Source organism: Vombatus ursinus, unplaced genomic scaffold (genome assembly GCF_900497805.2).
Source record: "Vombatus ursinus unplaced genomic scaffold, bare-nosed wombat genome assembly UNPS02014804.1, whole genome shotgun sequence".
In the NCBI taxonomy this organism is placed as follows: Eukaryota; Metazoa; Chordata; class Mammalia; order Diprotodontia; family Vombatidae; genus Vombatus; species Vombatus ursinus.
Genome location: NW_020954582.1, coordinates 3,942,671 through 3,956,978, shown reverse-complemented (window position 1 = coordinate 3,956,978; position 14,308 = coordinate 3,942,671). Strand labels below are relative to the sequence as shown.

General features: G+C 38.3%; 1 protein-coding gene across 1 annotated transcript in view; it reads left to right on the top strand.

Annotated features, from left to right (window-relative positions):
- LOC114051689 (serine/threonine-protein kinase TNNI3K) overlaps nt 1-14,308 on the top strand; it is a 336,380-nt gene that overhangs the window by 85,167 nt on the left and 236,905 nt on the right. Inside the window, exon 6 of the mRNA XM_027874115.1 lies at nt 6,614-6,712. Within this exon, the coding sequence (XP_027729916.1) occupies nt 6,614-6,712 (99 nt within the window). The remainder of the gene's footprint in view (nt 1-6,613; nt 6,713-14,308) is intronic.

Genomic DNA, 14,308 nt, shown 5'->3' with positions numbered 1-14,308 from the left:
CTATAAACTGTAATGAATACGGAAGACCTGTCCACAAAAAAGAACTGTGTTTAAATACAAAAAATGGGGAGGGGGGAGATATAGATTTGAAGTTGATAGAACTCATATCTGTCTTAAATTTGAATGGATTTTTTGTGATTAAAAAAAGTCATTTAGGAACTCTCAGTATGGAAAATCCCTCCTCTGATATAGATGAGCAATTCCTTTATGACTTAGTGACTAAGAGGTTCAGTGACTTGTCCAGAGTCACACTGAAAGTGTATCTCAGAATCATGCATTTAGAACTGGAAGCTACTGCCTTAGAGATGACCCACTTCAGCCTCTTTATTCTATAGACAAGGAAGATGAAGCGCAGAGGCCAGAGACAGGTGGCTCGTGTATATTAGAGACATGACTTGTACCCAGACCTTCCTGAGTCCAAAGCTGTGCCCATATCCACCACAGCAGTGGTGTCAAATAGAAACAGAATATTGCAGGTGGCATATTGATCTAGAAATTCACATGTTAATATGATGGCTGTTCTATTTTTCTTTGTTTTGCTAAATGTTTCCCAATGGTGTTTTAATCTGGTTTGAGATGTAGCATGTTACAGAACTGTGGGCTCCTCCCAGTTGAACAGAATATCTATGTTTGGAATTCACATGTTCCAAGATGAACTCATTAAGCCCACTATCCCATTCCAATTCCAAAGTTGTACCTTCATAATCTATCCCTATTCTGGCCAATTGCGTTGCTAGCCTGCCGGGTATAGATGTTCAAAAAACCTTGGATTTTGAGCTAAGAAGATCAGGGTTTGAATTCTACCTCAAAACTTACTAGTGGTATGACCACGGAAAAGTCAGTTAACCTCTCTAATCCCTCAGTTTCCTTATCTGTAAAATAGAAAGTATAATAGCATCCACCTCACAGAGTTGATGTGTGGGTCAAGAAAGATAACATATGTAAATCACTTTGCAAACCTTAAAATATTGTGTAAATGTGAGTTCTGATTATAGTTCTTGAGGGAACAAGGAGCAAGCTGTGTGCCTTCACAAGTTTCGAGTCTGTCTCCCTCATTGCATCGTCGCCCAAGTTTTTCCTCTAAATTACTCGCCAGTTTCAGTAGAGATTATTTCGGGGTGTGTGTGAGGCAGGGCTAACAGATTTCAGCCTATTGCTAAATTTGTGGTGGGGCATTTACCCCTCAGAAACCGGCCAGGCTTCCTTCATTGTTTTATTGGTCCTCTAGACTTGTTCGTGTGAATAATGGAGATTAAATGTAAAGGTGTTTGTGGCTACATCCTGGAGAGGCTTGTGGTTAAACATTTACCAGCACACCCCTGTATTGGTCTATAGACACTGTGAGAGCTCTGTGAGAGGATAGTGGAAGGTTCAGAGAATAAAGTTGTCAACAGACTGGAGGTCTGGTGACTACAGGCTGATAATGAATAATCATGAAAACAACAGTAATAGCAGCAACAGTCGCTGGCATCTTTTGGTTCTTCAAGGCTTGCAAAGCACTTTAATCCATTACTTCATGTGAGCCTGACAACAGTCCTGAGATTAGGGATGGCAGGTAATGGTTCCCTTCCGAGGCAATGCCTTGATCTCCCCAGAAAGACCATCTCTGCTCATCAGTGCCTCCTCTTTTTCCATTGGTGCTGATGCACATGGCCCATCCTCTCATCAACAGCACATGGGAGCTCAGTCGTCACTAGCATTTTGCTTCGCCTCTCTTTTCCTCCTCCATCTCTTGCCTCTTGCTTAAAGCCCTTACAAAGGAGTAACGCAACCTTAGGTGGTCTGTGTGAACTTCCTGCTTGTAAGGGCTCCCAGCCAGCTAGCCTTTAATCTTTTGCCCTTTTCTTTGAGTTTCCAGCTACAGTTCTACTCTGATGGAACATTTTCTGAGTGAGCTGCAAGAATGAATTAATTTTAGCCTATGCTAATAAGAGAAGGATCACATAAAAGCACCTCGTTTCTGAAAGGAGGCTGGAAAAGCAATTTTTTTTAATAGGTCTTCATACATAAATGCCTAATTACAGCTATGTCAGGTGAAAAAAATCATTACATCAAACAGTCAGCCAGCACTAAGAGAAAAGATTCTGTAACAACACAATCCAGGATTCACTCCTGAAATGGTGACATTTGGAATGAATGTCAAGAAGTGGGTACATTTAAGGAAAAAATAGATAATACTGCAAAAAAGAGTTCTGAGTGAAAAAAGAGCAGAAACTTTAAAGCTTGTAACCAATTGTTATTGCTGTTGTCTGAAGCATATTTCCTTTTAGAAGCAAGATATAATTTTGATGTAAATAGGCAAACCTTCATTGGACCATCTCTAAAACTGATGGAGATTTATTACCAGGGACTTAAAAGCAAGAATATAGGGATGTATCGAATTGAGGGACTCACTCTAACCGCAAAGAAGTCTTTATGTCAGATTAGAACAGACCAGGCTGTTGAATGTTCATTTAAAAATAAATAAACCCTATTTTAGACTAATCTCTCTGCCTCAAATTCCCCCTCCCCATCTGCCCTAAAGGTCATGTCTCACCATGTCAGCCTATAATTCTGTTGCTCCCCATTGTCTCTGCCATTTAAACCTCGTCTCCATCCTCTCTTTCTGTACTTGTTCCACAACAGCCCCTTCCATGCGAGCGATGATCCAGCCACATGGGCCCGTTTGCCATTCCTCACATATGGCAGTCCATTTCCCATCTTGATGACTTTGCACTTTCTGTCTCCTATGACTGGAACATGTGATTTCTACACTTGTTTCTTGGAAATTCTGTTCTTCAAGCCAGTACAAGCACCTCTTGCACAAGGCCTTTCTTGGTCCCTACTCCAGCCCCAGTTATAGATGTTTCCCCTCCAAATTCACCTTGAATCTCATTTATATGTTAGTCAGCAAGCATTTATTAAACACCTTCTATGTGTCAGGCACTGTGTTATGTGCTGATGATACAAAGAAAGGCCAGAGACAGCCCCTGCTCTCAAGGAACTCACAACTTAGTGGAGGAGAAAGCATGTTTATTGAATGGAGTTGGTCAGATCTGCATTTAAAGACCAAATTGACAGATGAGTGAAGGGTAGACTGAGGTGGGGAGAGATTGGAGGCAAGGAGACTGACCAAAAGGCTATTATGAGCATGAGATGATGAGGGCATCCCCAGTGGTGGTATGTCAGAGGAGAGAAGAGGGCACAGAGGAGAAATGTTATGAAGTTATAAACAATATAACTCAACAATCAATTGGATATGGGGTGGGGAGAGAGAGTGAGGAGATGATGACCCCTAGGTTTCCAACCTGCGTGACTGGAGAGTTGGCGATACTCTCTACAAGAAGACAGTTGGGAAGGGGGGACGGGCAGAGAGGGAGGGAGATGAGCCCAATGTTGGATATGTTGAATCTGAGGTGTCTACCAGGCATCCAGGTTGGGTGCAGCTTGTGCTACAAGACCCGTTATTGAGAGAGAGGTCAGGGGAGATGAATAAGTCTGAGAATTGTCTGCATAGAGATAATGATTGAATATGTGGGAGCTGATGAATTCACCCAGGGAAATAGTATAAAGGGAGAACAAAAGGAAAAGAAAATAAGGTCCAAGAAAACAGGATAGTACCAGTTGTATTTTCTTATTGTTATGAAGATCATATGAGAAAATTTATGTAAAGTGATTCACAAATCATAAATTTCCACATAAAAGTTGGATACTGTTATTCACTTTGGACCAAATGAAAGCTGAAATTTTCTATGAGTTTTAGACCTAGGTCAGCCTTGTCTTTGGGAGGAGGGATGGACAAACTGCACAAGAACCATAAGTTTAATTCTGAATCTTATAGGGAAAAGTTACATTAAAACATTTCCACATTTAGGGGCATCTAGATGGAACAGTGGATAGAGCACTGGCCCTGGAGTCAGGAGGACCTGAGTTCAAATTTGGCCTCAGACACTTGACATTTACTAGCTGTGTGACCTTGGGCCAGTCATTTAACTCCATTGCCTAGTCAAAAAAAAATCTCCCCTTCTAATTCTAGATAACAATAGCTTTATTCTCATAAGATTCTAAAGTACTTGCCAAATATTCTAAGCTCACAAAAACTCTTCAATAGACTTTATTCCTATTCAAGGAATGTTGAATTGTTCTAGGTAATTCTGACATACTTTTATGGGTTGAAAAGGACAGCAGAAATATTATCCAATCCATCACTTTGCAGATGAGAAAACCGAACTCTGGAGAGATTAGGAAATGCCTTTCCCAAGTCTCTAATTCCTGTTCTTGGCAGGACTAGGACTAGAATCTTTGTCTCTGGATTCTCCTTATTATTTTCTTTCCCCTAAGCCACATTGGATTGAAGCCTTTCTTTCAGCAGTAAAGGCTTTCTTGGTATTTTAAAACAAAACTAAGAGGATCCTGCACTTCAATGATAGCCCAATGTGGTTTCGTCAAAGCTCATATTTTGACAATTGTTCAGAAGGCCAACATTTCATAATTAATAGATGTTCAGCTGAAAGGCTGACCTTCTGAATGACTGGGCAAGTGCAAACGTAGGAAAAAAATCCACTTTGGACTATTTATTGAAGCCTAAGAGCAGTTATCTTCTGGAATGGAGTACATCTTGGAACTGTGCCTTGGAAATTGGCTCTCTATGTGAGCATTTCACGAAGTCCTTTTAAAATAAAAATTCATGCTAAGTCTTCCATTTGAGTGTTATGCTAAATTTAAAATATGAAACTTTCTAAAAGGGCTCTCATCTACCTTGATCTCTGCCACATCCTGTAAAGGGTCTCAAAGTTCAAACTTTTGGGAATCAGTTATCATCAGGTTTTTTTTCCCCCCATGAATGATTCTTAAATTTTCCTTCCTGACTTAATCTGAAAGAGCCTCTATGCAGATTTCTTCCTGTCCTTTTCCATTCCTTGTCTAGGCTAATTAATCCAATTGGTTAAAACAGGTATTAATGAGGATCTGGTCATGGATTTGACATCATGTTGGTCATCTGGAGAGTTCTCAAGAATACCACTAATTCTTCATTTCAAACCAGTACCATTATAAATAAGAGTAAACACACCAAAATCTGCTGGATCAATACAAATGTATCCCAACTTCTTGGGGATAAAAAAAGAATATACAAGCCACAAGGCCATTGATTGTGGATCAGCAATATTATTTCTATGTATAGAGTGCTGGATCCTCCATCAAGATTTTCAAATTCAATAGGAAAAAAACCCTACTCATCTCCCTGAACTCTCCAGAAAATCCAATTGCTATAAGAAACATTTCCCAGCCCATGAAGGACAATCACATGTCAGGTCTCTTTTCAAGTGACAGATAGGATAATTTCTACAAGCTTCAGGAATGAAAACCATAAGATTCAACAGGAAGAGTTGGGAATTATATGTGGAACATTTGAATAGGAATCAGAAAACATGGATCCTAACCCATCCTTATTATGCATTCTCTGTCTTTAATTTCCTATATGATATTAGGTAGAGCATTTTAACCTGTTTGATCCTCAGATAGATTTTTGGTTTTGTTTTGTCTTTTTTTTCCTTTGTTAAAAATGGAGGTTGGACTAAAACACCCCTAACATTCCTTTTGGCTTTGAGATACCATGAGATGGGAAAATAGGAGCAGTTGGATTGTTATAAGGGGAGGTAATATGATTGTTTTCATGGAAGAATAAATGGATGGATGGAGGGAGGGAGGGAGGGATGGATGGATGGATGGATGGATGGATGGGTGGATGGGTGGGTGGAAAAGCATCCATCAAGCATTTCCTATGTGCAAAGCACTGTTGATATAAAGAGAAAGTCAAGACAATCCCTACGCTCAAGACTTCACATTCTGATAGGGGAGACAACATAGATTTTCAGCTACAAGTCAGAGAAAAAAGCAGACTGGTCTTTTGGGTGCAACAAAAAATCAGATAATTTATCTTCTTTAATATGATTTCCTTTGATAAAACCACTCCTGTATAGAATGCGGAACCATTCAAAAATTCCAGGGACTTTGATGTTGATTTTTGGTTTTTGGTGTTTCTATAGGCTGTTCATGGGCTTTGAGGGAGATGGGACTGTCACATTTGGAGAAGTTGCCAGGTCAAGTCAAGGATTGCTTCTCCAGTCCATGGCTTCCAGAGTAAACTCAGAGCAGAATTGGTGGTGGGTGCTGAGAGGATTGATATTACTGGGACTATTGAACTGCCCTGCACCTAATGGCTCATCATTTGGTGCTGATGGTGTCAGGGATGGAGTGGCTTTCCTCAAGATGTGTATCCTATATGCACTATCCACAAAAAAGAACTGACTGTACCCTGAGGAAACTGGTGAAGAGAAAAATCTCACTCTCATCACGGTCTCGACTGAGCTGTTCTGAATACCATATGTGTGGTACCTGGCACATAGTAAATACCTAATAATTATTTTTCCATGGATTGATTTATTCACTTTGAGATGGAAAGATGGTGGGAGGGACTATTGATTTTGAGCTACTTTTCATGAAAGGCAATGGATTCATCACCTCTGGTTACATTTTTTGCAAGGACATGGTAGGTGTAAGCTGAAACAGAAAGGATTTGTATCAATCATCTGCAGAGCTGACATGTTCTTCTCTTGGACGCCCTCTTTTCTAGGCTGCTGACATCCTGCTACAGCATGGAGCCTATGTAAATGTCCAAGATGCGGTCTTTTTCACCCCTCTACACATCGCAGTGTACTACGGTCACGAGCAGGTAAACTGGTCATCATGTTGTATTACGGATCTCTGTTTGGTTTCTCTTGGAGAAGATGGGGTTAGGACCCTGAAGCATAAGATCTGGACATAAACTGAGTGATGTGGACGGTTAGCGTCACTGTTCTGCCCTGTCCCCTTCCCAGTAACTCAAGCTACTGTGAAACTACTTCCAGTCTTTCCCCATCCTTGCACAGGTCACTTATTCAGTCAGTAAGCATTTATTAAGTGCCTACCACGTCCTAGTGCTAAGACCTAGGGATACAAAGAGAGGCAAAAAATGTTCCCTGCTCTCAAGGAGTTCCTAGTCTGATAGGGGAGACAAGACACAAATAACTGTACAAGTAGGATAAAATTGGAGATCATAAACCAAGGGGAAGGTAATATTAGCATTAAGGTGTGCACAGAAATGCGTGCGTGCACACACGCACATGTACATACACACACACACATGTGCACACACACATGCACAAGCACACACACACATGTACACATGTACACATGCACTACCACCACCACTACCACCATGTGACTCTCCTCATTATTGCAGTAGATTCAGGGGCTAGTCATTAGACTGAGAAGGACCTAGATGTCCCAGGAAGTGTATCCCCATTGAGAGGAGCTATTGGGTGACCACCATGCAAACACACTGAGGAACCTCTCCTAGAAGCCATGGGAAGGAGTACAGTGCCAAGGATAATCCTCAAGGCCTTGAGGCCCTTTTGAACATTGACCGACTTCAAAGGGCTTCCTGGGAAGTGGGGCTGTGACTTCAGCTTCTTGTGTCCAATGTCCTTCATATTGCTTGCCTTTTTCATTCCATGAACTCAGGTAGCTTTCCGAACCTGGACAGCATTTGACAGACCTGAAAATTCAGTGAGAGGGGCACTGCTGCCTCCTGGCTGCCCATAGGTCAGATTGCTGGTGCTGGGAAGTCTCCCAAAAATGCACTGAGCCTACACTGTTCTCACCACACTTCATCCAAATTGAGCAAAAGTGGTGAATTAACTTTGCTTTCTTGTGGTCAGTCTGAACTTAGAGTGAGTACGGACCTGCACAAACATTATAGTTCATCGAACATCTCTTCATTTCTGTCACTTAGGAGAATATGTATAATGCAACAACTGAGAAATGCTTCTATTCAGCTGTCATAGACAATCATCCAGATAATTCTAGCAAGGAAACCTCACCAATTTTCCCTAAATTACATTTCAGGTGTTAGTGCTTAGGTATTCATATGAATTTCTCAGCTCTGATTTTCACGTTGCATGGGCAGACACAGTCATCAGAAAGATATTGTCATGTGATTTGGTGAAATGAGAAAAGATTTGGACCCACAGTCTGCCATCCTCAGTCTGAAACTGAATACCCCATCCACCCACCCACCCACCTACCCATTATACTTCCTGATTCACTTTGATGTTCTGTGATGAAAACTAGAGTAGTCAAAACTTTCTCCTTGGAATTTACCTTAAACTATAAGTAAGAAAATAAGGAAATACAACCCAGGTTAAAACCCAAAGACCAATCTACTGGATCACAAAATCAAAATATGCTTTGGCAATTCCATTTCAACCTTCTCCATTTATGTCTTTTGGCTTACTCAAGGGTAGTCTGCTGTCTTTGGAAATAGACTTCACTGCCCTTCAGGAGAATCTTAGAGTGAAGAGCAAGCCTCTATCTGTGTACTCGGCTGTTCCTTGTTGCTTTTGCCCCCAGAAACAGGCATATGCTTGGAAACTCTCAGACCTGTGAAGCATGACCTCCAGCCAGAGTCGATTTCTCATCTCATTGATGTGTTACTTAGAGTGCACTGGAGTGCACTGAAGAGTCAGGTATTGAAAATGCATTGGAGGGGAGTGGAACCAAGATGGTGGAGAGAAGCCAGGAAGTTTCCTGAACTCTTCCCAGTTTCTTTCAGAAACAACTTTAAATCAAGCCTCTAAAAGAATTCTGGAGTGACAGAATCTACAAAAAGACAGAGTGAAACAGTTTTTCAGCTTAAGAGAACTTAGAAGAATTTCGGGAAAGGTCTGTCTCAGTTGGGTGAAAAGAGAGAGCAGCCCAGTGCAGGCCACATCCAGGCAAACCACTGGGAGACTTTTAGCACAGCACAGATCAGCAACTGAGGCTCTATGACTCTGGCTCAGCAGGCCAGTGGCACAGTAGGCCAGTTGTGAAGCCTCCAGCCCCAGTGTAGCAGGCAAATTGTGAGCCTCAGAATCCAGGTATGACTAGTCTAGGCCACCCTAGTGCAGTAGGCAAGCCATCAGCCCCAGAGGCCCCAGATCAGAAAGCCAGTGGCCAGATCCCTAGACCTCAGTGCAAAGAGCTTGGGACAGTGTCCCCCGTACCCCAGGAGCAAAGCTCAACTTTTAAAAATGAGCATAAAACAAAAAAGAGCCCTGATCAAGAAAGAGAGGCAGAGGGAAAAATGGGGGAAAATGAGAGTTATGAAGGAGTACTATGGAAAAAAATATCAATAGCTTGGAAAAGGAAGCACAAAAATTGACTGAAGAAAACAACTCCTTTACAAGTAGAATTGGCCAAATGGGAAAAAAAAAGAGGTACAAAAGCTAACTGAAGAAAATAATTCCTTAAAAATTGGGCCAGTGGAAGCTATGAGACATCAAGAATCAGTCAAACAAAATCAAAAGAATTTAAAAAAAATAGAAGAAAATGTAAAATACCTCATTGGAAAAACAACTGACCTGGAAAGTAGATCCAGGAGAGATAATTTAAGAATTATTAGACTATCTGAAAGCCATGATGAAAAAGAGAGCACAGACAGCATATTTTAAGAAATTATCGAGGAAAACTGCCCCGATGTCCTAAAACCAGAGAGTAAAATAGTCATTGAAAGAATCCATTGATCACCTCCCAAAAGAGATCCCAAAATGAAAACTACAAGGAATATTGTGGCCAAATTCCAGAGCTCTCAGGACAAGGAGAAAATACTGCAAGTATCCAAAAAGAAACAATTCAAATATCAGGAAGCCACAGGATAAGAGTCAGGATAACATAAGACTTATTGGAGGGATTGGAATATGAGGAAGGCAAAAGAGTTTGGATTACAACCAAAAATCAACTACCCAACAAAACTGAACATAATCTTTCAGGGGAAAAGATGGATGTTCAATGCAATAGGAGTCTTTGAAACTTTTCTGATGAAAAGACCAGAACTCAACAGAAAATTTGATCTTCAAATACAAGACTCTGTTTACAAAAAGGTAAACAGAAAAGAAAAAAAAAAGCATGTGGTACTCAATAAGGTTAAACTGTTTATATGCTTTCATGGGGAGGTGAAACTTGTAACTATCTTTGTTATGGCAGTTAGAAATATACTTAGAGGTTGTGGATATAAGTTGACTTTGATGTGATGATCAAAAAAATAAGGGTTGAGAAAGGATTGTACTGGGAGAAGAGGAAAGGAGAAGGCAGAATGGGTAAATCATATCACATGAAGAGGAATGAAAGATTCATTACAGTAGAGGGAAAGAAGGGAAGGAGTGAACATTGTTTGAACCTTACTCTCATTGGATTTGGCTCAAAGAGAGAATAACATACACACTCAGTTGGGTAGAGAAATCTATCTTCCCTTACAGGTAAGGAGGGGGAAGTATATAAATAGGAGGGGAAAGGGGAAAGAAAAGGAGGGGTCTGATAGAAGGGAGGGCAGATTGGGGGAGGCAGTGGTCAGAAGCAAAACACTGGTGAGGAGGGACAGGGAGAAAGGAGAGAGAAAAACATAAAAATGGGGGAATAGGATGGAGGGAAATACACAGTACTGTGAATGTGAATGAGATGAACTCTCCCACAAAATGAAAGCAAAGAGCAGAGTGGATTAAAAACCGGAATTCTATCATATATTATTTAAGACACACATTTGAAGCAGAGAGACACACACAGATTAAAGGTAAAAGTCTGGAGTAAAAAAAAAAAAGTGGGGGTAGCAATCCTGATCTCAGACAAAGTAAAAAGAAAAAATAGATCTCATTAAAAGAGACAAGGAAGGAAATTACATCTTGCTAAAAGATATCATATATAATGAAGTAATATCAGTACTGAACATATATGCACCAAATGGTATAGCATCCAAATTCTTAAAGGAGAAGTTAAGTGAGTTACAGGAAGAAATAGACAGCAGAATTATACTAGTGGTGGATTTCAACCTTCCCCTTTTGAAACTAGATAAATCTAACCATAAAATAAATAAGAAAGAAGTTAAGGAGGTGAATAGAATTTTAGAAAAGTTAGATATGTTAAACTGAATAAAGAAAACTGAGTGAGGATAAAAACGAATATAACTTTTTCTCAGCAGTACATGGCACCTACACAAAAACTGACCATATATTAGGGCATAAAAACCTCACAGTCAAGTGCAGAGAAGCAGAAATATTAATTAAATACATCCTTTTCAGATCATGATGAAATAAAAATTACATATAATAAAGGGCCATGGAAAGAGATTAAAATTAATTGCAAACTAAATAGTCTAATCTTAAAGAATGAATGGGTCAAACAACAAATCATAGAAACAATAATTTCATCAAAGACAATGGCAATAATGAGACAACATATCAATATCTATGGGACGCAGTCAAAGCAGTATTTAGGGGAAATTTTATATCTCTAAATACTTACATAAATAAAATAAAGAGCAGTTTAATGAATTTGGCATGCAATTTAAAAAGCTAGAAAAGAACAAATTAAAAGTCCCCATCTAAGAACCAAATTAGAAATTCTGAAAATCAAAGCAGAGATTTAAAAAATTGAAAGTAAGAAAAATATGGAACTAAGAAATAAAACTAAGGGCTGGTTTTATTTAAAAAATAATAAAATTGATAAACATTTTCTTAATTTGATTTTAAAAAAAGAAAACCAAATTATCAGTATCAAAAATGAAAAGAGTGAATTCACCCCAATGAAGAGAAAATTAAAGCAATTTTGTCCAACTATGCCAATAAATCTGACAATCTAAGTGAAATGGATGAATGTTTACAAAAATATAAATTGTTCAGATTAACAGAAGATGAAATAAAATACTTAAATAGTCCCATTTTAGAAAAAAAATGAACAAGCTACCAATGAACTCCCTAAGAAAAAATCTCCAGGGCCAGATGGATTTACAAGTGAATTCCATGAAACATCTAAAGAACAATTAATTCCAATATTATATAAACTATTTGGAAAAATAGTCAAAGGAGTTCTACCAAATTCCTTTTATGACACAAATCTGGTGCTGATACCTAAACCAAGAAAAGCCAAAATGGAGAAAGAAAATTATAGACCAATTTCCCTAATGAATATTGATGCAAAATTTTAAATAAAATATTAGCAAAGAGATTATAGCAATTTATCATAAGGATAATATACTATGACCAGATGAGATTTACACTAGGAATGCAGAGCTAGTTCAATAGTAGGAAAACAATTAGCTTAATTGACCATATCAATAACAAAACCAACAGAACTCATATAATTATCTTAATAGATGCAAAAAAAAAGCTTTTAACAAAATACAGCACCCATTCCTATTAAAAACACTAGACAGTATAGGAATAAATGACACTTTCCTTAAAATGACAAGTAGTATCTATCTAAAACCATCAGCAAGCATTGTATGAAATGGGGGTAAGCTAGAAGCTTTCCCAATAATATTGGAGTAAAACAAGGATGCCCATTACCACCATTATTATTTAATTTTGTATTAGAAATGTCAGCTTTAACAACAAGAGAAGAAAAAGTCATGGAAGGAATTAATTAGACTAGGTAATGAGGAAACAAGACTATTGCTGCTTGAAAATGATGTGATGGTATACTTAGAGAGTCCTAGAGAATCAACTAAAAAATTACTTGAAATAATTAACAACTTTAGCAAAGTTGCAGGATATAAAATGGCCACATAAATCATCAGCATTTCTATATATTGGCAACAAAGTTCAGGAAGAAGAAATAGAAAGAGAAATCCCATTTAAAATAACTGTAGACAATATTAAATATCTGGGAGTCTACTTGCGAAGACAAACCCAGGAACTGTATGAACACAATTACAAAACATTTTTCACACAAATAAAGTCAGAGCTAAGTAATTGAAAAAATATCAATTGCTCATGGGTAGGCAGAGCTAATATAGTAAAAATGACAATTCTACCTAAATTAATTTATTTATTCAGTGCCATAGTAATCCAATTACCCAAAACATATTTTATAGAGCTAGAAAAAATAATAACAAAATTCATCTGGAAGAACAAAAGGTCAAGAATATCTAGAGAATTATTGAAAAAAAAAGCAAATGAAGGTGGCCTAACTGTACCAGTTCTAAAACTCTTTTATAAAGCAGCAATTATCAAAACTATTTGGTGCTGTCTAAGAAATTGAGTGGTGGATCAATGGAATATAATAGGAACAGAAGACACAGTAGTAAACAATTATAGTAATCTACTGTTTGGTAAACCCAATGACTCCAGCTTTTGGGATAAGAACTCACTATTTGGCAAAAATTGTGAAAACTGGAAAATAGTATGGCAGAAGTTAGGCATAGATAAGCATCTCATTTCCCATACTAAGATAAGGTCAAAATGGGTACATGATTTAGACATAAAGGGTGATACCATCAGTAGACTAGCAAGGAATAGTTTACCTGTCAGATCTATGGAGAAAGGAAGAATACATGGCCAAACAAGAGATAGAGAACATCATGAAATGCAAAATGGATCATTCTGATTACATTCAATTCAAAAGTTTTTGCATAGACAAACCCAATGCAACCAAGATGAGAAGGAAAGCAGAAAGATGGGAAACAATTTTTGTAGTTAATGTTTCTGATAAAGGCCTCATTGATTTAAATTTATAGGAATACAAGTCATTCCCCAAATGATAGTCAAAGGATATGATCCAGCAGTTTTCAGATAAAGAAATTAAAACTATCTATAGGCATATAAAAAAAAATAGTCCAAATCACTACTGATTAGAAAAATGCAAATTAAAACAACTGTGATGTACCACATCATGCCTATCAAATTGACTAATATAACAGAAAAGGAAAAATGATAAATATTGTAAAACATTTGGGAAAATTGGGACAGGAATGTATTCTTGGTGGAGTTGTGAACTGATGCAACCAATCTGGAGAGCCATTTGGAACTATGCCCAAAGGGCAATCAAACTGTGCATTTCCTCTACTTGCTCTGTATTCCAAAGATATCATAAAAAAGGGGAAAGGGCCTACATGTACAAAAATATTTATAGAAGCTCTTTTTGTGGTGACAAAGAATTGGAAATTGAGAGGATGCCCATAAATTTGGGAAAGGCTGAACAAGTTGTGATATATAAATGTAATGGAATACTATTATGCTATAAGAAATGATGGGCAGGAAGATTTCAGAAAAACCTGGAAAATTCTTACGTGAACAGATGCTGAGGGAAGTGAGTAGAACCAGGAGAATATTGTACACCGTAACGGTAACATTGTGTGATGATCAACTGTAATTGACTTAGCTCTTCTGAGCAATACAATGATCCAAGACAATTCTAAAGGACTCATGATGGAAGATGTTGTCCACATTCAGAGAAAGAACTGTGGAGTCTGAACGCA